Source organism: Megascapheus bottae, chromosome 13 (assembly GCF_031878675.1).
Source record: "Megascapheus bottae isolate mThoBot1 chromosome 13, mThoBot2.hap1, whole genome shotgun sequence".
NCBI classification, from domain to species: domain Eukaryota; kingdom Metazoa; phylum Chordata; class Mammalia; order Rodentia; family Geomyidae; genus Megascapheus; species Megascapheus bottae.
This window is the reverse complement of record NC_143521.1, coordinates 56375503-56397090: the sequence shown is the minus strand read 5'-3', so window position 1 is coordinate 56397090 and position 21588 is coordinate 56375503. Positions and strand designations below refer to the sequence as shown.

General features: G+C 48.7%; 1 protein-coding gene and 1 long non-coding RNA gene across 6 annotated transcripts in view; one reads left to right on the top strand and one right to left on the bottom strand.

The window, feature by feature from the left end:
* Positions 1-1240: 1240 nt before the first annotated feature.
* Znf518b (zinc finger protein 518B) lies at positions 1241-16409 on the bottom strand. 4 transcript variants are annotated; one of them, XM_090343830.1, is made up of 4 exons: positions 16361-16409; positions 14616-14883; positions 6865-6958; positions 1241-5232 (listed from the first exon to the last, which is right to left on the bottom strand). In XM_090343830.1, exon 4 carries the CDS (start codon positions 5033-5035, stop codon positions 1799-1801), a length of 3237 nt encoding a protein of 1078 aa, XP_090199956.1. In that variant the 5' UTR covers positions 5036-5232; positions 6865-6958; positions 14616-14883; positions 16361-16409; the 3' UTR covers positions 1241-1798. The 4 variants fall into 4 exon arrangements, with proteins under 4 accessions (XP_090199956.1, XP_090199954.1, XP_090199957.1 ...); XM_090343828.1 differs by lacking the exon at positions 16361-16409 and adding an exon at positions 15637-15739; XM_090343831.1 differs by lacking the exons at positions 6865-6958; positions 16361-16409 and adding an exon at positions 15637-15739.
* Positions 16410-17499: 1090 nt separating this feature from the next.
* LOC150055973 (uncharacterized) overlaps positions 17500-21588 on the top strand; it is a 40959-nt gene continuing 36870 nt past the window's right edge. The window contains exon 1 of one of the 2 annotated variants that reach the window (XR_016537496.1): positions 17500-17658. This is a non-coding gene — a long non-coding RNA (uncharacterized LOC150055973). Of the gene's footprint in view, positions 17659-17871; positions 18154-21588 lie in introns of those variants that run through there. The other variant, XR_016537495.1, reaches the window with a different exon arrangement.

The following is a 21588-nucleotide window of genomic DNA, read 5'->3' as shown; positions in this document are numbered from 1 at the left end:
ACAGAGATCTATACACCAACATAGATTGACATCACTACAGATCAATATTGATCTATATATGTTGGTCTATATATACATCTGACTCCATCTACTGTGCTTTTGTTTTCAAAAGATGAGACAAAAACACTGTAAAAAGACTTCCAAAATAAATGATTTCTAGGATAGAAAAAAATGTTTTACATATTCCCAGTTCACACATCATTACAAAACAAGAAATGAGAAAAATTACCTCTTGCAATTTTCATGGTAAAAAATATATGCGTACATATAAGATTAAAAAATGCAAGTTTTAAGTTCAATAATAACTCTTAAGCAGTGTAATCCATGTATTGAATTGTAACAAAAAAAAATCATTACCTGTAATGAATATAGGCTTGAAATGAGTGCAGTTACATCTACATTTGGCAGAACTTAAGACTTTTTTTGTGTGTGAAAATTTCAAAACAAACAAAAAAAAACCAAAGAATCAGGTCTCTGATGATCCAGTATGTCAGAAGTAATCACCGATAGCGTTTCACACATCTCCCTACAGGAAGGCTATCCTTGTGACCACGCCACTTGTGCCAGGCACATCAGTGCCCAGAACCTGGACAAACGAGGAGTAAAATGCAGGCTCAATCTACATCTGCCAGGCCACCTGTCCTCTTGAAGCGCCAAGCCTGCCTGTTCAGGGAATGGGCTTAGGAGACTTCAGTGGCCCTAAGTACCTTGTAGGACAGTCATTGCCTGACACCTGTGGGAGAGCAGGGAGAGGAAGTCCTTCCAGCAAAGGCCAACAGAAGGGAAGTGCGACTGGCTAAGATAAAAATGAGAAGCAGATTGTTACCTGCACTGAAACCCAGGGACTGTGTTCCTGCAACAAAGGCAGTAGGGGGAGATGGTGGGGGGAAGCTTCATATTTTGGGCCACCATTTTCTAATTACCTCATGAGGGACACAGAGTGTCTCTCAGGTTCATGTTCAGAACAGGGGAGTGACCCCAGTGACCAGCTAGAGCAGAAAGCACCCTCTGTCCCTGGACCAGTTCCCACGTGGACACAACATAGACACAAGCCCTCGTCACCATGCCTTACAAGTCCACCAAATGGTCTCCCAAGGTTTATCTGTGATGTAAATCTCCTTACCACCTATAAGCAGCCACTTTGTTACTGTTAGGGACAAAAGAGAGGCCCAATATTTTCTCTTCTGTAAAAGGCACATTCCCCACTTAACTGACACAGGATCAAGATGGTTTTTCTTTCTTCTAGCACCTGTTACAAGGCAAACCCTTGGAATCATTCCCCAAAAAGAGTAAACAAAAGCAAAACTCAGTGCTACACTGAACACTTAAAAGTAACAGAGAAGAAAGAAAGAGGACGGATGGCCTTTCGTATGTGTGTGTTTAGAACCAAATTCCAGGTAACAAGTAGAAGGTACCAAATATTCAGGCAAGTTAACGCAAATGCAAAGTAAGTATGAATCCTAACTGAAGCTGGAATTCTTCAGTGGCATTTGTAGAAGGAGCAGGTGTCAAGCACTCTAAACCAGGCCTCTGAACGGAAGTGGATCCACTCAGAAAAAGAAATGTTGAACACAGACAGGTCTCAGATCCCACTGGCCATCTGCCGAGAACTTCACATCCCATCAGATTTCTGTGCATCCATTTGTGTACAATCTCGGGGCTGTAAGTGACTCTCACAGGCCAATCAGAGCAACACTCTGCCAGCAGATAGCAGGCTGTTCCTAAAGCCTGCATCTGGAGACCCCTCAAACCAGAAAACCTAAAAAAAAGACAATCTGCTTCCAAGACCAGTGTCTGTTCACTTGCCCTTAGAAGACAAGACTTCCCAGTCTCTCGTGGCTTCTATCAGGTGCCTCTGGCCGTGGCTCATCCACTCTTCCTGGTCTTCATAGAGCCGTCCACAAAACCAGCACTTGAATATACACTGAGATGAGTCGTCCGGCAAGGCATCCACCACCTGGTAGTTGTTCCTGTGGACTTTCTTCAGCTTCATTTTCAACAGCATCTGCCTTCTAATCTGGTTGGCCTCCTCCGTGTTCTGGTAAGTCAGCCGCACGTGGTGGCGGCGGAGGCTGAGCTGACACCTCGTCCTCTCTGACAGGACGACCTTGAGGACGTTGCCTTTGTACTTATTGATCACTTTCATGACGTTGGTCACTTCTGGGGAGTCTACATCAGGGTGATTTAACACAATCACTGGCTGGTTCCGCCGGGGACACTTAATCAGCTGATCGGGCTTAGCTGCTACCAGGCGGAGCTGTCTTGAAACCTGAAAGATGGAAGGCTCCTTGAGGCAGCGGCTGGGCTCAGCCTGGATCTTGCTTCTCTTTTTGGATGAGTAGACTTGCTTGGCCTTATTCTTGCTTACAGTCAGACTTCTGGAAAGCAGTCTCCTTGGCTTTCTCCAGTCACTGCCTCCGTGGAGGCCCTGGGCAGGGGCAATCTTCTTAGGGGTGGGGCTACAGATGGCATCCTCTTTTCTTGGTTTAGCCCGAAAATATGTCTCCAAACTTGGGGACATGTTTCTCCGCTCACTTCCGTTTACTGAAGGCTTCAAGCCGGAGTCTATCTGCACCTCAGGGCCAAAGGGAACTGGCTGTGGTAACTGCGCTTTGGTGCAAGGTATGCTGACAGGCGTGTCGCAGGTCGCCTCTATGATCTGGGCATCCTCAGAAGAGTTCAGAACCCTCAACACGGCTCCCTTGGGGATCAGGACTGGCGTGGCAACATGAGCCTTCCTGGTTACTCTGCTGCTGCTTTTCCCATCGTTGCCTCCGGTGAACTGTGGGTAGACTGACTGCAGCTGTGCGGTGGCAGGAATCTCATCCTGAGGTTTTTGGAGAGGACCCGCGGAAGGGTCAGAGCCTGCAAGTGACACGTTAACATCCTCAATCCCTTTGGGGGGGACGGCTTTGGAAGTTCCCCGTGACACCTGTCCCGTAGAACGCTGATGCGCACTGCTGGCAGACAATGATGAAGGCTTGCCACACGATTCAATTAGCTGAGCGATCTTTTTGCGTAACAGTTCAATTGACTTTATTTTGGATGTTGCGCTATTCCACTTAACGCCGTCTGGAACATTTTCAGATCCGGAGCTCAGAGAAAATACTGATGAAATGACCGGGCCGTCGAAAGTGTTACTAGTCCTTTCAGAATGCTTGGGTTCCACAGGCTTGGACTCCCCAGGCTGCTGAGACCTCCCCTTACCTTCTGTGGGTAAGTTTAGATGCAAATACTCACTTTTATGAGGAGAGGAAATCTGGTGCACACCCGACCTTTCCTCGCTCACCTCCATCTGGCTACTCCCCAGTTTCCTACTAGGGGGAAGCATCTGCACAGGAACACTGATCTGACTTCTGGACTCGAAGCCCTTTTCTCCAGATACGGAAGAGGCTGCAGGTGGTGGTGGTGGTGGTGGCGCAAGGGGAAGTAACTGCTGGGAGTCACCGTGGGAAGTCCTGCCACCATCAGCGGAAGAAAGGGCAGCCTTACACAGACCAGGGTTAGATGGGGCTCCAAGGCCACCCCCGGCATTGATTTTTCCTACAGAGGCGGGAGCCGGTCCTTGGAGGGCCGCAGAAGGAAGAGCCGGTCTACATGGATGCAACGCCGGTTTGTTCAGATCCCTACCTGAACTGGAACTGAGGAAGGGTGCCCTGTGGTTGTCCACGCTGGAATTGGGCATGAGAAAATCGTAAGACCTCAACCACTTCACATTTCGAAGGTGTTTCTGGACCGAAGACTGAAGAGTCTCCATGCTCGTCAGCTCTCCAGGGTTCAAGTCCATCCTCGGGGACTTGGTGTTTTCTGCAGGGGGTATCTGTCTCTGCTCACCTGGGCTTCTGTCTTGAGTCACATGCTCCAAATCCCCTCCGTCCCCGGCTTTGGTGGCCTCGAGGCGCGCGTTTTCTTCCAGCGGGAACAGTTTCAGAACAAGCTGTTGGGTGCCATTCACGATCTTCACATCCATCAACTGGGCCAGGCAGTTGGTGGGGACAACCAGCTCCGCTGGGGCCACGACCGTCAGGGGCACGCCAGGCTGCACCAGCTCTTTGGAGGGTGATAACACCTCCACCTCCACGCTCCTGTTCCCCAGCAGACTCCCCTCCCTGGACTCGGGGAAGGTCATTTGATTAGGGAGGCACACTACATCTTTTTGGTATTCCTTCGCATCCGGCAACAATATGCTATTGCGTGCTTTGTCTTTATTTGCGTGGAGAGAGAACTTGGAAAGCTGACTCGACAGCTTGTTTTGAAATGTCGTCCTTGGACTGGGAGCCTTGAAGAACTCAGTGTTTTGTTTGGCAACACTGGTTCTTTTGGGCTCCAGCTTGGCCACGGCCTTAAGGGGCCGCTTGGCACCCGCGCGCTCGTGAACCCGCCGTCTGTGCTTGACGATGTAGTCGTTTCGAATGGCTCCATAGTCACAATACTCACACTGGTAAGGGAATATTCCTGTATGCTTCACCAAATGCCTCTGAAACTCACCCTTTGTGTACGAAATGTAGCTGCAATGCGAACAAATGAATTTGATCTCTTCATGCTGAAGTGTGTGCTTTTTGTACTGCAGCGGGTCTTTGGTGGAAAACCGACATTTGTCACAATAGAATTTTCCTGGCTTAAAGTTCCTGACCTTGAATTTGTTATTGACTGGACTGGAGATGGTTTCGGTTGAATTCCCAATATGGGCAGTCCTGGGATCTCCGCCGACGAAATGGAATTGGGCAGGAGCTGAATGCAGGCTACATTTGAAGCACACGTATTTGTCTTCCTTGGGGCCCGGCCCAGTGCCCTTCTTCAAATCTTGAAGAGGGATTTGCTCAACACTTTTGCATTGCTCACATGTGGCGACAGTCACCATGGCAGCCTCTGCCTCTGAGCCTTGATATAAAAGGTTTTGTGCTTCCTGTCGATCCGGCCGAGTTGCACGGTTAGAATTCGGTTGTTTGGGTGACATGGTCAAGGAGCTGGGTCCACCATTCATCGGGGTGGTGTACAACTGTTCCCCAATGTCCTTCATCTTCTTTATCTGCATTTCCAGAAAGAGCTGCCTGAGATTCACAGAGATTTCACGGGACAAAATCCTCTGCAGCCATCCCTCGACGTACTTCGTGTTGGGTGGAGGAGTCGCAGATCCTCCCTCCCTGAACACTCAACCACCATGTTTTTGTATCTTGCTGCTGGTGCACGATCTACAAGATGGCTGCCTTCAGCTCTCTATTCTAGGCAACACTACAGAAAAAAAGAGAACCACAGACATTATTAGTATTAAGAACTCGATGCTTGGTTACAATAATACTATATTCACTCTGTATTTCCATGGTGTGGGAATTCTGTGCTGAATTCCAACATGGATCTTACATGTGTGTCATGGTTAACACCTCATACGACCACACAGGTAAGCTTAACTTAAAAACGCAGCCCCTTACAAATCATTCCTTTGACCAGCCCTGAATAGGAAAGACATGATGGGCACTCAGAACAGCCTTTCATCAGCAAAAGTTCATTCTGAGTGTTCCTAAGTGCATCCCAGAGAGATCACAGGTGTGCTTTCCTGTTAGCTGCACACACCTGGCCTAGGATATGGCCATTTCAGGTTCTGACACACACCTAGGTTACTACATGGTAAAGCAGGTGTCCACACTCCATCTACATTGTGACTTAACTCTCGCACTCGGTTTGCTTTGTGATATAGTGTTAGGGAGCCCAAGATCAATATTCCTTCATCTATCAATTTCTTCCAGTTGCTGGAGGACAGTGCTCACAAGGAACCAGTTCCTACCCTTAGGAGGCATACACCATGGCAGGAAGGAGATTATGCATTTAGTTCTTAAACGGAGGAGAAGAAACACTGTAGAGCTGGGTGAGGAGGGTAAGGAAGGCAGTAAAGCAGGGCTGGGGTATGGAGGCAAGGGCAGTCAGGAAGGGCCTCTGCTAGGTGAGTCACATCTGTGTGGACATCTGGGGTCCAGGAAGTGAATCCCAAGCAGAGAGAAGGCCAAGGTCTGTGGGTAGGAGACCTGGTTCACAGGCTGAGCGAGGGGCTGGAGTGGAGGCTGCAGACATGGTCAGAAGGAAAGAGAGTAATGGCCAAGGAAAGGTCAACAGTTTCACAGCGATGTGGGCTTTCCTCTACCTGGGACAGAGAGCTAGGCAGGAGACCCAATCACTGACAGAATATGGGCTGGGTTATGCTCCAGCAACAGCCTCCAGCTTCTATGAAAGAACAAGAGTGGTTTTTGTTGTTGTTGTTGTTTTGCCAGTCCTGGGCTTAAGCTCAGGGCCTGAGCACTGTCCTTGGATTTTTCTCAAGGCTAGAGCTCTACCACTTGAGCCTTAGCACCACTTCTGGCTTTTTCTAAGTATGTGGTACCAAGGAATCGAACCCGGGTCTTCATGCATGCTAGGCAAGCACTCTACCACTAGGCCTGACATTCCTGAGATAGATGAAAGTCCAAGAGCCACACAAAGCCAGTGTAAAGGCCAGCTTAGGGGAACAGAAGGTCCCCCCTCAAGGGTTAGAAGAAACAATTGCTGTATGTTCAAATCTTGCAGTTTTGAAAAGTAACAAAAGAACTTAAAGGGCTGGGAGCGTGGCCTACGAGCAGAGTGTTTGCCTACTACACATGAAGCCCTGGGCTCAATTCTGCAGTACCACATACACAGGAAAAGCCAGAAGTGGTGCTGTGGCTCCACTGGCAGAGCACTAGACTTGAGAAAGCTTTCTGGACAGTGCTCAGGCCCTGAGTACAAGCCCCAGGACTGGTAAAAAACAACAAAAACACCTCTATTTGATGCCAACCTCTATTTTATTTTCCTTCTGTGGTGTTTTCTTCCTATGCTACATTGGTAAAGGATAGTTACCGTCTTTGAAAAGCAATTCCGGCTTGCAATCAGACCTTGACTGTATTGAAGGACTCCCACCAGACTTGCTCGACCATAAGGGCACCTATCACACCTAGGCATAAACAGAAGAAAAGCGACTGAGGGGTTGCACTGTCTGTTCCTCTGTGTTCAAGCCCACACCTACTTTAGTCAGGGGCCATGATCCAGCAGAGAACATGTGGATGGTGTGAAATGGCAACAGATGAGCAAAGGAAGCCACGGACTTTTTTTGTTCTACTACCTAGATGTATAACTTCCTCTTATTTGTGTACTTCCAGCCCACCACACCTTGTATCCAAGGTGGAGCCAGTTCAATTTGGATCACTGCTCTCTGGCACCTAGAAAGACAAAAGGCCAAGGTCTGTCTACATCAGCTATGTCTATACTTCTGGTAGACAACTGGCAGACCCTGCAAGGAGCCGCTAGGAAAGGAAGAGGTATACTTTATTCCTAAAGTTTAAACTAGTTTTAGAAAAGACGACAGAAGTGACATATAGAATTCCTTCCACTCATTAAGTGATGTGAAAGCAAGCTACCCATCGGTATGTGCCCACTCATCTGGAACACGGAGTGGAGGAGATGGTTGTCAAACCCAGTCTGACAGTGAGGACACTTCAAGTTACAGACTGTCACCTGAGGCCACTATCCTGTGTTCATATTGCCATTCCTACCCAGCCTAAAGTGACAGCAGCAAGCAGGACCTGAGAAACATGGCGGTTGAAGCCAGGGAACTGGACTAGTGATTGTGAATCTAGATGAGTCTCAGAATTACTGCTAAAACAGACATGCCTGGGCTGTATAAGAGGAGGAAGAGACTCTGGGGTTTGTAAAAGAATCAGGTTAGGGCCGGGAGAGTGACCTAGTGGTAGAGTGCTTGCCTACCATGACCAAAGACCCGGGTTCAATGACTAGGTACCACATACCTAGAAAAAGCCAGAAGTGGTGCTGTGGCTCAAGTGGTAGAGCTCTAGCCTAGTCCAAGGACAGTGCTCAGGCCCTGAGCTCAAGCCCAGACTGGCAAAAATAAAAATAAATAAATAAATAAATAAATAAATAAATAAATAAATCGGGTTATCCTTATTAGTACTGGAAATCACTAAAGCTCCCAGGGACACCCAAGTCTGTAAGTCACTCCAGCAACTAATCACACAATAGGTTTTCTAAATACTAAACTCTTTCTTTCCTTGCTAGACAGTGTTGTAGTTTATCATAGTTTTCGTTGTGAATGATTTTCCCATAAAAGAAATTGAAATGAACTACCCTAATTTACTTTATTCTATCTACCTGGACTCTGGAATTATGGACACCATCATACCTACTGGCTGCACACTGCTTCTCTAAATCTTTCCTTTTTTTGGTCGGTTGTGGGGCTTGAACTCTGGGCTTGGGCATTGTCCCTAAGCTCTTCAGCTCAAGGCTAGCACTCTACTCCTGAGCCACAGCGCCATTTCTGGTTTTCTGGTTGTTAACTGGAGATAAAGAGTCTCATGGTCGGTCTTCTGTGCCTGGACTGGTTTTGAACCAAGATCCTCAGATCTCAGCCTCCTGAGTAGTCAGGGTTATAGGTGTGAGCCACCAGCACCGGGATTGCTTCTCTAATCTTTCTTTCAATTATACCCCAAATACTGGCATATAATTCACTATGTATCTTGTAGTCCTTCAATTTAGATAAAAAGGGGGAAAGAGACACAAAGATGAGCAAGAGAGAAGAAATTACTTTAACAAACCCTAGCACACCACCATGCTATCAGCTGTTACAACATAACTCTATGTCTCCAGACCCAACATGACAATATTCACAACCAACCTGCTTGTCATCTTTCCAACCTCCAAGATGCTTCAGAAATCTACAAAAAAATTGGTTCTGCAATTTCTCTCCAGGTCCTTTTGAAACTCAGAAGTGTCACTTGTTCTAAAGCTTTAAATAGACTGACAGCATGATCAAGAAGCAGAGAAATCTGGGAGAGGGCTGGCAACCCAGGCCCACAAAGATGGCTGAGAATCATGGCCCTCGGGGCCCTTGGAGAAGTGTCTGCATAACCCTCTAAGCAGTTACACACGTGCCTAACTCCAGTAAAAGATGCATGTAATGTTCCTGGCCTGCAGCCCCTTCCTGTATCACCCTTAAACAGGCTCAGAATCCTTGTTAGTCTACAGTAGTGAGCAAAACCTTCTATTCCATCCAAAGCCTAACTACATAATGTCCAGTATCTCATGCAATTTATTGAGTTCAACACTGATTGTCTGTACTCATGATCTCATGGCTAATGTACCCTATAGGACTTTACCTAGAAAAAGAACCAAGATCAAAATTGGAGGAAAAGACCCCACAAGGATAGGTTTCATGAATCCATACTGCGTTTATGTCATGATACAGTCACAAAATTCTAAGAACCATCTTGACTTGGAAAGCATCTGTATTCTCAATGGAGAATCCACAGGAACATGTGCTAGCACAAAACATGAGGCTGTGATGAGACACAGCTCCCTCAGGCCTCAAGGTAGACTGTGATCCCTGCCTGCCTGGCCTGACCTTCTCTACTTCTCAACCAAATAATGCAATGTTACCACAGTGCTTCTCCCAGTAGAAAAGATGTGAGCCCCCTTGACCTTTGCTATTTGTGTGGCTTTCTGCAGGGGCGAAAGAAGAGTGAGACAAAGGTAAATGGAAGCAGCAGGATGGGAAAAGGAGGATGACTTTGGCATTGGTACTTTTTGCATGTGAATTCTGCAAGGAGCCAGCCCTGTTGTTTCCAGCCTACGAGCCACCAGGCCTCTACTCCCTGCACATAATACCTCCAAGTTGGTCTGCCTCTGGAAGACACTGTGCACAACTGTGCTTGATGCTGAGGGGATGTCACAGCCCACCCACCTTCCTAACGTACCAGCCGCATAAAAGCCTGCCCATGAACCATGGCTAGAAGCACTCTTTCTTTAAAGGAGCTTAGGAGGGCTTCAAGGACACAGAAGATTGGTGTTGTTTCATCATCTATAGCGAAAGGCAAGGATGACAGCCATGCACCAGGAAAGGCAGTGTGCTGTTACAAGCCTGCCCTTCAACTGGCTGGTCTTTCCTCTACTGGATAGGCCGGGAGGCCTCCCTGCAGGGGCTGCTGGGATTTCTTTTACATTCTGAGCTCTTTGCCTGCACTGATTGATTGGTTTGGGCGGGTAATGGAGTTTGAACTCGGGCGTTGCTATGCCTTCAGCTCTAGCACTTGAGCTTTATCTCAACCCTTTCAATTCTAGTTATTCTTTAAATAGTGTTTGTCCAGGCAAACTTTCTTCCTAGCTGGAATGACTAGCCTACACAGATACATCCAGGATCTCTCATGTTGTGCTCTAACTGGCTTCAAACCTGGATCTTCCCGATGTGTCTCCCAAGTTGCCAGTGTTACAGGCATGAGCAACTGGTACCCAGCACTGGCCTCATTCCTTAAACACTGTGGGGATAGGTGGGAGGAAAAAAGAGTTTGAAAAAAGCCATTTCAATGGTAAACTAAGGATATGAAAAAACATGGAGTGTTTACCTAGGGGGTCATCGCAAACACTAAATTCAGTGTTAGTCACCACGTTCATTTGAGTTATGGGAACATCCTAAGTTATGTTAAATATGCTATTTCCTATTTTTAACAAAATCATGCCAACCAATGGAATAGTTGAAGGTACTAAAATATAGGCTTCTTAGCTGTCTGACAATTTCTTTGCTAGTACGCAAGCTGGATCTCATTTGCTTCTCTAAAAGTGATATTGATAAAACAACCTAGCTTCAGTGTCAAAGGGTTTCCTAGCTGCTCATGATTACCACGGAAAAAAGTATCACTAAGGAAGGGCGGTGGGGGAAGGAACTCTCTGAAGTTCAGAGTCAAGTGTCAGCTAGTCACTACCTATTTTTTTCTTTGCCCCCTTCTGAAGCTCAACCACACGGTGAAATATCCCTGCAGCAAATCAATGTGCCTCCACCATGCTAGATGTCAACTGGAAAAGGAAACTAAGAAGCTGGCCAAAATGCCCGGCTTTTGCTATGATAGACCCAGTAAACTTAGACATTCCCTGGCTGATGGAAGCCTCTGGAGATGGGACCACTGATCAGTCCTTTGCAGACATACGCTGATGTTGAAATCCTTCCACAGTGGCTCCTCATGCATCCATGGCTAGATCAAGGCTGTGAGCCCCCGTGGCTCATGCCTGTAATCCTAGCTACTTGGGAGGCTGAGATCTGAGGACTGTGGTTCCAAACCAGCTCAGGCAGGAAAGTCTATGAGACTCTTATCTCCAGCTAACCAGCAAAAAGCTATAAAATGGAGCTATGGCTCAAGTGGTTGAACACCAACCTTGAGCAAAAAAAGCTAAGAGACAGATTGCAGGCCCCAAGTTCAAGTCCCAGTACTAATGTGGCGGGGGGGGGGGGTGGGAGAAGTGTTTTGCAATCCCACCCCTCATTTGTCAGGTCTTACAGCAAGGCCACACCAAGCTATTACCAAGCTATTATGAATAGGTGATTATGAGAAGGCCTGGAAGATGTCAACCCATGGCCCAGCTATGCAAAAACTGTACCCATCTAGTATTTTTGTCTAGTAAGCCATGAAGAGCCTTGTCTCAATTAGTTTTACTAATGACCCAAATCTGGATACAGTTCAATCACAGTGAACCACTCAGCATGTACTGAAGTGCGACTTGGAAACTGTACACAAGTCTCCACTAAAGTATTTAAGAAGGTGGCCTCAGTCAGTGCAGGCTCAGGCCAGTAATCCTAACTACTCAGGAGGCTGAGATCTGAAGATTGGGGCTTAAAGCCAATGGGGAAGAAAAGGTCTTAAGACTTTTACCTCTAATAAATACTCCAAAAATTTGGGATTAGGTGGTGGCTCCAATGATAAGAGTGCTAGCCTGGAGAACACAGAGGCTCAGGGACACAGTCTAGGCCCTGAGTCCAAGCCCCAGCATTGCCCCCCCCCCCAAAAAAAAAATTGGTAGCTGAGTACAGTGGCTCACGGGAAACTCTTATCTCTAATCAACCTCTAGAAAATGGGAAATGGGGCTTAGCTCAAGGGTAGGGTGGTAGCCTTGAGGTGAAAAGCTCAGGGACACTGCCCAGGCTCTAGGGTAGGGTGGAAGCCTTGAGCTGAAGAGCTCAAGGACATCGCCCAGGCCTAGCTCAAGTCCTATGACACACACAAAAAAGTGGTCTCAGCAAAAGCTACTGCAGTTTCACAAATCCAGACTGAACAGGTTGGGGGAAATGGATTTAAAGAGGCAGTCAGTTAAGAGTGAAAATTCCTAAGCAAACTACCTGACACTGGAGAGGTGACAGAATTAAGGGACAGCTTGATAACAATGAATCCTTCTTGAGGTGGCAGGGAAGCCAGTACTGGGCTGGCAACAGTAGCGTGGGAGATGTGAATCATTCTGATTTCACAGGCCAAAGTGAGGGGAGAGAGAGGTGACCTTGGGATATCTGGGTCAGCCTTCAAACCTAGCCATCAGCTGACCATGTTCACTTAGATTTCTGATCTAAGAGCCTGAATGTTCTCACCAGGAAAATGAGAGCGATGCCTGACTTGGCTGCCATGAGAATGAACAAGGAAAAATCATAGACAGGCAAGGAGTACAGAGTTTATGTTTCATCAAGAAATAAGCCAGCATACTTCTGGTGGGGGTAGGGGATTAAGACTCCACCAGTAGAAGAGATCCACAAATGGAAAACCAGCAGGAGGTACCCTGAGGCTCTAGGCCCCCACCTCCTCCTCCGACCCCCAGGGTAGAGCAACACTGCTAACATAACAATGGACTCAACTTCCCAAAACAAAAGGCTTCCAATTCTCCCAACAGTTTAGAAAGCCTTCAAAAGAAAAGACTTAAGACCAGTGCTACCCATCCTAGAAGTTAAAAACTTCCAAAGTTTTGTTTGTGGAAAAATGTTAAGAAGCAAATATGCTCATTAGAATACAAGAACTGTTACCAGCCATGCAGCAAACTTGTTTTCTAAAATATCAGTGAGAGCAGGGTGGGGTGGCTCATACCTATAATCCCAGCTACTCAGGAGGCTGAGATTTGAGGATTGTGCTTCAAAGCTAGCAGGCACTAAAGTCCCTGAGACTTATTTCCAATTAACCACTAGAAAATGGGAAGTGGGGTTGTAGCTCAAGGGGTAGGGCGGTAGCCTTGAGCAAAAACTGTCCAAGGACAGTGTACAGGGCTTGAGTTGAAGCCCCAGGACTGGCAAGAAAAAAAAAGAAGAAAATACCAGTGAGTTACTACACTGTTGGTGGGAGTGCAAACTCGTTCAACCACTATGGAAAGCAGTGTGGCAGTGCCTCAAAAGGCTAAACATAGAACTCCCCTATGACCCAGCAATTCCACTACTTGGCATTTACCCAACCATCCAGAAACAAGGACATACTAAACCCACTAGCACAACAATGTTCATTGCAGCACTATTCACCATAGCAAAGATATGGAACCAACCTAGATGTCCCTCAGCTGATGAGTGGATCAACAAGATGTGGTATTTGTACACAATGGAATTCTATGCTGCTGTCAGAAAGAATGACATCGCCCCATTTGTTAGGAAATGGAAAGACTTAGAAAAGATCATATTAAGTGAAGTAAGCCAGACTCAAAGGAACTTAGGCTCAATGGTTTCCCTCATTTGTCATAATCAGTAGAAACCTTGGGCTCTACTAGCAGAGATCTGCAATAGAGCAAAATCTTGATACATAAGGCCATATAATGTGAAGCTAATTGAAAGGACCTCCAGGATATTGAAACAAAAGCCATATAATGAATGATTGTTGTCCTTAATGTACTATGTTGTCTCTCATCTCCTTTGCTGTCCCTTGGTTATCTCATATTGGTATAGTATCTCACTTTGTTATCTGATATATTGAATTTATTTGTATTTGGATATTTGAAATTTGATAGGGAAGGGGGGAAAACCAAGACGGGTGGGGGGTATGGGGGGGGAGGGAAATGGGTACCAAGACATGTGAAAGGGTATCAATGTATGTGAATTAATGCACCTTCTATCTGGCAAATATCATGTAACCCTTTTACTAATTACAATAAAAAAAAATTAAAAAAAAAAAAAGAAAATACCAGTGAGTTCAGATCCCTAATGACACTAAAAATGAGGGCATGGGGATAGATTCATTTTTCAAAATCTGAATTTTGTCAAAGAAATACTGGAGGGCCGGGGGAGGGGGGGCTGGAGGTAAGTAAAGCTCAGTTTGTAAGAGTGCTAGCCAATGAGCAAAAGCAGAAGGGACTGAGTTCCCTCTGACCAAAAAACAACCAAAAAACCCCCTCCCCCTATACCTCTGGTTCTTATCGGTGGGATCCTCTCTTGTCAGGATGGGGCCAAGGAGGTTTAGAAGGCTGTAGAGAGTGGTACCTTACAGAACACAGGGAGCTTTCTTTGGAATGATGCCACCCAAACCTCAATTCCCCCATTCTCACTCCCACACCCACCCAAGACCTAAAGAATGTGACCAGGTACTGGGAAGTAAGATACCCTCAACAGACAGCTAACCAGGGTGCTCCAGGAGGCTGCTGGCTGTCCGTGCTGGTGTTTCTTTGTCCCAGCTGGTGGCTAGTGTTACCTGTACTCTTCAAGCCTTCAATTACCTGCTTCTTTCAAGACAATAGACCTGGAGAAGGTATTTGGCTTTTTGAGGTCACAGGGACATGGGAGAGTAACAGCAGGTACTAGGACCCCAGTCCAGTCTAACCTGGGTTGTGCTTGTGGGGTGACAGTTCATCCAAGTCTCTGTTCTCTCTCCAGCAGTATTTCCTGGTCAGAGCCTTGGGAAATCTCTAGGCTCTGTCTCCTCTTCCAGATCTTCTCTTTTCTCGAGTTCAGGGTGCACCATTCTCAGGACTTAGGCCCTCGTACAGATGCTAGGCTCAGAACCCCGAGGATGCTGAGGCCAGCAACAGAAGCCAAACATTTGGGTTTAAGTCCAGGATCTACAAAGGTGTATTTTCTTGAAATTAATACTGAAAAAGAGAAGGAGCCCAAAGCATGATTCTCAGGTGCTGTCCTCCAGGTAGCTTGGGAAAAAAAAAAAAAAAGATTCTCAGGATACAAATGACCCAATGAATCCAATGGATTGGATGGCTCCCATCTACATAGGATGGGCAAAGGCTACAAGGTTTAAAATTCTTCTCTAGTGATTCCTGCGTCTCCCCACCCCACCCTACGATGCATGTGGTGGGTTCTACCTGCTTTCCCATGAACTGTAGTGGGCTGGGTTGGCATGTGTGAACTAAATGTAAAGGACAACAGGCAGTTTGGGAATAATCCAGACTGGGGCGATCCTCAGTGATGAAGTTCCCCTGCTCATGACCATCTCAACAGATGATGATCATCAAAGGCACTCAGTGTTCCTGGCAGAATGACTGAAGAAATGGGGGCCTTTAGAGCAATACCAGTGAGGCTTTTCTTTGTTTTTTTTTTTTTTCCTTTTGCACAAACATGGCTCAGATCCTACAAAAGGCATATGATCAGGAATGATTTATTTTTTCTAAGATGGCATTAGTGTATTTTTAAAAACTTACATTAGCAAAATACATCAGGAAGAATCCCAATGATAAGCAGAGCAACAATCTGGAAGTTTTTCTGCTAAGGTATTTTCAGCATAACCAAGCTAGATCATTTCTGTACTAAGCACAAGAGAATACCTATACATATGTACATTTAATGGCCTGGGTACTGTCCCTTAGCTTTGTTGCTCAAGGCTGGCACTCTACCTTGAGCCACACAGTTCCACTTTCAGCCTTTTGGTGGCTGACTGGAGATTAAGAGTCTCCCTGGATGTTCCAGTCCAAGTTGACTTTGAATCATGGATCCTCACATCTCAGGATTACAGGTAAAAATGCTAGGCACCCTGCAAAAAACTACCAAAAACACATTTTTTTTCTTTTGGTAAAGCTCGTCCTAATGATTAGAAACATCATAGAAGATTGTATTCTACTAGAAGTCAGAAGCCCTTCTATCTACGGTGCTTCTTTCTGGACTTCCAGTCCCTACTGTCATGGGCAGTCCAGGGCAAGGTTGAACTTTTGTCTATGTGACTCAGAAAGGAGTCACCTGTCACCCTCCTGCACTGCCAGTGCTGTCTAGTCCAAGGATGGCAAGCAAGCTGGCTAGGAGACCATGGTTTTCTTCCGAGCTGACCTCAGCTCTAAACTTGAGGGGTCAGGGTTCTGAGGGCATCCTGACACATCCCAGCAGTGGCAAGGCTGGCAAGACAAAGCCTTTTTTTGACACTTGCTTCTTCGATGTTCTTTGGCTTTTCAATCTCCTCGTTTTTTTTTTTCACAGAATGCCTAACAGGCCTAGTGAGCGGAGGTGGTGGGTCTAAGGTTCACCACCTCCCCTTTTGATTAAAAAAAAATGTTGATTTCATGTCTTCCTCCCCCCCTCCCCCCGGCTCCCCACCTCCACCCCAAGGCCTTCAACTGCTCTCCAGACCTCAGGCAACGAGATGAAAACCCGCAGGCCAGGGCCAGGCCGGTCCTTCCAAAGGTGACTTAGCGTTCGGAACAATCGAAGCCTCTTCCCTCCCCGCCCCACCCCCACCCCCACCCCGGCGGCCGAGGTCCCCGTGGGCCGGGGACGCGACCCCCGCCCCGGCTCTCCGGGGAAGGACAATGCCAGCCTGGATTTCCAGTGGATTGTCGGCCCGCTCTCCCGGGACGCGGCGGCTGGTGGACGGGCAGCGCGGGGCCGAGGACGTCGTGGCGCCCCGGGGGCCGCCGAGGACCCGCGGCCCCCGCTCGCGGCGGCCCCCGTGGCGTCCTCCGCCCCGGGGAGCCGGGAAGCGTCCGCGCCGGCCGCCCCGGCGGTTCGCAGGAGGAGGCTTTAAAAATGGCCTCCTGACGACACTTCCTGCTCGCCGCCGCCGGCGGGGACCGCGGAGCCGGGCATCATTTGAAACGCGGGGAGGAGGGGGGGCGGGGACCGGCTGAGCCGGCGACCGCGCACCCCGATCGCGCCCGGGGGGCCCCCGCGCCCCGCGCCGGCCGCACAAAGGCCGCGCCCCGGACCCCCCGCGCCCCAGCGCCCACGGCCCGTCACCGCCGCCCCGGGGATCCGCCCCGCGCGCGCGCGCGCGCCCGGGACTCGCACTCCGCGGCTCCTCCGCCGGGCCCCGCACCCACGCGGCCCCGCGCGCCCCACGCTCCCCGGCCGCGCCCAGCCTCGCAGGGCCGCCCCACCTCGGGGTGTGTGTGTGTGTGTGTGTGTGCGGGGAGGGGGGGTCGGGAAGCTCGTGCCCCCCCCGCCCCCCCGCAGCTTTGCACTCACCCCGCCGGGCTGGCGAGCCCCGCGATCCTCCGGTGCCGCCGAGGGGTGTCCGCCGCGCCCGCCGCCGCCGCCGCCCGCGCCGAGATCGCGGTAGGTCCCTACCGGAGGGGGGGCGGGGGCGGAGCCGGGCCGCCGCGCGCCTGCGCACTGCCGCGCGGCTGCAGCGGGGCCCGCCGGCGTCGGCCGCCCCGCGGCTGCGCGCCTGCTCCGGACTCGACGCGCGGGCCGGGCGAGCGCGAGCGCGGGACCCGGGTGCTGCGGGGCTCTGCCCAGCCGGCGGCTGCGGCGCCTCGTCCTCGGCCCGCAGCCGGAAAACCCGATCTCCCCTGCGGAAAGAGAAATCATCCTGCACCCTCCCCACCCCACCCCCGTGCCGCCCCGCTCCCGCACACACTCCTCCCGCCGCCCGGCGAGGGGCCGGCCTGGCGCCCGCCCGCACGGAGCGTGTCATCGGCCCTGCCGCGGTGAGTGCAAGCCGGAGCCAGGCAGCTCTGGAGGGCACCTGGGAAGGAGACGGCCCCCAGGTCCTGGATTCGAGTCTCTGGCCCGGTCCTCGATGTTTCACCTTGGGCGTGCAAGTCCCTTGGCTTCTTGACCCTGGGTGTGCAAGTCCCTTGGCTTCTTGACCCTGGGTGTGCAAGTCCCTTGGCTTCTTGACCCTGGGCGTGCAAGTCCCTTGGCTTCTTGACCCTGGGCGTGCAAGTCCTTTGGCTTCTTGACCTCGGGCGTGGAAGTCCTTTGGCCTCTCTCTTTGGTTTCTCCAGCCTGGCAGGATCCTTCCCGAGGTCTGAGCCTCAACTGTTCGTGTTGACCTCCTGCCCTGTGGGGGGCTTCAGCTGTCACTGCAAGTACACCTCAGTCTCCTGGAAGGAGGCACATCTAGAATAGACCAGCCCTGAGGAAAGACGGGACCCCACCATCTGTGACCTTGGCACTGTTCCCACAAAATAACGCTGCAGGTGCACCGGGAATGGGAGTGGGCAATGTGCTAGAGGCGAGATGCAGGGCTCGGCTGATTCCCCACGTGGAGCTCGGGAAGGGAGGCAAGCCACAGACCGCGGGGAACTTGTAACCCTCTTCTTCTTTCTTGTTTTTTTCTTTTTTTCTTTTTCTAGAAAGAGCAGGACGTGGGCAGGGAATGTCAGTTCAGAGGGCAGGACCCTTGACCTGGAGATGAGGAAACCGCTGAGCTTGAGCTGTCCGTTGGGGCATAGAGAAGCTAAGCACCTTTCTTCAGAAGAGAAAGAAAAAAATGGGGAGAGTCCAAAGTCTCCCTCAAGAATGGGGCAGGGATGGGAAGGGCATTACAGATCTGAATTGGCAACCTCTTGGAAATCTTGTGTCTGAAGGAACCCAAATCAGATCTGTGATCATCACAGTTCTGACCTCATGAGTCACAAAGCATGGTATTGTTGGAAAACTACATGCAAGTTGTCTGGAAATATGAACTGTTATAAAGCTGGTGGAGCGGGGATATGGTAGAAGCTGTAAGCCTGCTCGCTATCCTGTCTGAACCTCAGTTTCTCCTGTAAAATTCAGTTAGCAGTAGCAATAGAGCCTTCCTCAAGTCCGGTTGGGGGCTCAGACCCATAATCTTAAATACTTAGGGGGCTGAGATCCAAAGGATCATAGTTTGAAACCAAAACAGGCAGAAAAGTGTGAGCAACTCCATCTCCAAAATAACCAACTGGAGGTTGGCTGGAGGCCTGGCTCAAGAGGTAGAATGCTGGCTGAGAAAACACGAATCCCTGATATGGACAAAACTAGAAACAAAAACGTAGGTCTTTCCGGAGGGAAATGGGGACCAAGACATGTGAAAGGGTATCAGTGTGTGGGAATTAATGCACCATCTATCTCGCAAATATCATGTAACCCTTCTATTAATTACAATAAAAAATTTACATATATAAAAAAGAAAGCAGGTAAAAGCCAGGCGCGGTGGCCCATGCCTGTAATCCTAGCTACTCAGAAGCCTGAGATCTGAGGATCAAGATTCAAAGCTAGCCCAGGCACAAAAGGACCTGAGACTCTTATCTCCAAAAATCTCTAGAAGCTGGGTACAGTGGTTCACACCTGTAATCCTAGCTACTCAGGAGGCTGAGATCTGAGGATCGCAGTTCAAAGGCAGTGATTCAAAGCCAGCCCCAGCAATAGAGAGACTCTTATCTCCAATTAATCACTGGAAAACAGGAAGTGGGGCTGTGTCTCAAGGGTAGGGTGGTAGCCTTGAGCTGAAGAGCTCAGGGACAGCACCCAGGCTGAGTTCAAGCCCCATAACCCCCCCACACACACAGACACAAAAATGCAGGTAGCGTTATCACAGTCTCTGACATATTAAAAGGGACTACAAAGGTCTCTTCTATTTATCAGAAGCTCAAATGCAACACTTTGATTCAGTACTTTGCAGAGAGTCTGGAAATCTGATGTTTGAAGCTGGAAAGGGGCCATGCAGGGAAACAAGTAGTTCTTGAAAGGGAGGATTTTTCTAGCAATGTGACACCCCCCCACCTCATTTCTACACTTCCAGTTGCTGTTCGTGTCTCATTCCCCATCATATCATCATTTACTCAAATCCTTCCTTTAGTGTTCCATGGACAGAATTACATTCTCCAGAAGGCACTGTCCAAGCCCTGACTCCCAGGATCTGTGGATGTGACCTTGCTGGGAAGTAAGTGTTCAAGGTCAAAGGTAATGAAATTAACTTATGACTAGACACTTATGACAAGTGTCCTTGGAAGAAGAGAGATACAAAGAAGCTTTGTGAAGACAGAGATACATGTGGAGAAGCTGACATTCAAGACCCAGGACAAGAATGGAGTTTTACAGCCAACAGACTAAAAACAAAGAAATGACTAGGGTGATCAGAAATTAGGAAAAATGGCTGGCCATTGGTTCATCATCGCCCCCCCCCCCAAAAAAAAGTCCCAGCAAAAATCCAACCTGGAAGTGTGGCTCAAGTGGTAGAGTGCCATCTGAGCAAGCAAGCCAAATAAGCACCAGTCCCTGAGTTCAATCCCTGGTACTAAATAAGAGATGGAATGAATGTAAAACAAAGACAGAGAACAAAATTGGGAAAGGCAGGAGGATATTTATCCCCTCCCTGACACCTTGATTTTAGACTTCTATTAGTATGAAACAAGTTTTCGATGGACACTAACAACCTCTCGATTACAACTGCCTAAGAAGAGAGAAGATGAGATGCCTGCTGGAAGCTACTTCGTCTCTTTCCTGGTGCAGTCTATAAAGGCACAGGAAGTGCTAAGGGGAAGACTGAGAACGAGCCTTCTAGTTGGGGTTGTAAAGGACTAGAGCTTTTGTGCAAAATGCCAGGATGGACTCTGGGTTTTGTGAGGTGAAAGGCAGTGGAGGGAAAGCAGGAGGAAGGATTGTGGAAGGCCTGGCCAGCTCTAAGACATGAAGACAAAAAGAGCTTTCAGCAGAGAGGCGCATGTGCCTAGGCCCTGGGAAGGTCGAAGGCCCGGTGCTGGAAGGAAGTGTCTTATCTACACAACTGAAAACTGGGGTGTTAGGCACCAGTGGTTCACGCCTGGGATCCTAGCTACTCAGGAAGTTGTGACATGAGGACCACCATGGCTGTTCAAAGCCAGCTTGGGCAAGAAAATCAGCAAGACACTGCAATTTCCATTTAACGACCAATAAATCTGGAAGTAGAGATGTGGCTCAAGTAGTAGAGTGCTAGCCTTGAGGACAAAAGACCAGGGACCATGCCCGGAATTCAAGCCCTAGGAAAAAGCCAAAGCAACATAAATGATAAACAAGTTGTGTGATCTATCAGAGTTGTTTACCATATTTCACCAGTCAGGAACTTTGAGGCCCAGAGGAAGGGCTCCATGAGCCTTTCACAGGAGATTGGACTCTCTTTGTGCACAGCACTATTGTTTTCTAGTGCCTTCTAGCACTCCGGACTGATGACTGACCAGATCTTCACTGGATTTCCTGTACCCAGGTTGAGATCTTCCTGTAGTGTTCAGAGACACAGACTGTAAATCTCAGACACTTTAAAATGATGTATGTGAACCAGCTGGCTGCCAGTGGCTGATGCCTGTAATCATGCTGAGGTTTGGAAGCAATCTGGGGCAGAAAAGCCCAAGTCTCATCTTCAGTTTCTAGCAAGAAACAAAGCTGGAGAACTGACTCAAACGGCAGAACACCAGGGTTGTGCAAGTGAGCTCAGCCATTGTGAGGTCTCTGAGTTTAAGCCCAGGTTTAAAAAAAAGAAAGAAAATTACCATCTTGGGTCTTGGCATAAAGGGCAATGAAATTGAGTTTCCTTTCCCCATTTAAAATATTTCAGAAATTCTTAGTAACTTCTTATAGCTAGTATGCTCATCTATGCAAGAGAAAATCTTTTGAGCTGGGTGCCAGTGACTCTC